The sequence below is a fragment of the Carlito syrichta genome, unplaced genomic scaffold (genome assembly GCF_000164805.1).
Source record: "Carlito syrichta isolate Samal-C Ts95f unplaced genomic scaffold, Tarsius_syrichta-2.0.1 Scaffold170926, whole genome shotgun sequence".
Lineage (NCBI taxonomy): Eukaryota > Metazoa > Chordata > Mammalia > Primates > Tarsiidae > Carlito > Carlito syrichta.
Genome location: NW_007115022.1, coordinates 15,918 through 16,677, shown reverse-complemented (window position 1 = coordinate 16,677; position 760 = coordinate 15,918). Strand labels below are relative to the sequence as shown.

The 760-nt window shown below is 61.8% G+C and overlaps 1 protein-coding gene across 1 annotated transcript in view; it reads right to left on the bottom strand.

The window, feature by feature from the left end:
* LOC103252798 (MCL1, BCL2 family apoptosis regulator) overlaps positions 1-54 on the bottom strand; it is a 2,643-nt gene extending 2,589 nt beyond the window's left edge. Inside the window, exon 1 of the mRNA XM_021709297.1 lies at positions 3-54. Coding sequence (XP_021564972.1) covers positions 3-54 — 52 coding nt within the window. The remainder of the gene's footprint in view (positions 1-2) is intronic.
* Positions 55-760: the final 706 nt, after the last annotated feature.

The window sequence follows — 760 nt, the reverse complement described above, 5'->3', positions numbered from 1 at the left end:
CCCCCCGCAGTAGAGGTTGAGTCCGATTACCGCGTTTCTCTTTAGACCAAACATCGCGAGCCGCCGCCGCTGCCGACGCCCGGGCAAGAAAAATGAGGGAGGACGCGACTCCTCGCCTGAAGGAAGCGGAAGTAGAACTGGGAGAGAAGCTCCTGGATGGCGATTTTTGGGCCAGGCCTAAAAAAAAATGTCGCCCCGTAAAAGGGAAAGGGGCGGGAGCTTCCGCGGAGTGCGCACGGCACCAACTGGCCGCCAGGCGGGGCGGGGCTTCCGGGGCTCGCGCCCGCCCACCAGTTACGTAACGGCGGCTCCGGCGCCTGTCTCGTGGCGTCGCGCTCGCCCCCCGCGCAGACCCGCGGCCTGCTCTAGGCTGCCTCGGTCCTCCCGGCTCTGGTCTCCCCTGCTGTTGCTTTTGTGCCAGGGGTGTTTTACCAAACTGGGGGTAAGCCCTGAGTCAGCCACGGTGGGAGAAGGTGGACGGGGAAGTTCTGCGTGCATGGGGAACGGCAGTCCTAGATGGTACGCCAAAGACGTGGGCGCTGTTGGGGACCTGCGTGACGTCACGCATCCTCAGGTCTCTACTCTCAGTCTAACCATGTTTGGAGAGGCTCTGTGGCCTGTCCCGAAGAACCCTCTGTATTAAGTGGACTCGACAAAATTGCTGCGCCGCACCTGCTTACCCTCTCCCGTCCCCAGTTGCTGTTGCACGGTCTCTGGTGCTATTGCCATATAATAAGCCTTAGCGCCTCTTCTGAGGGTC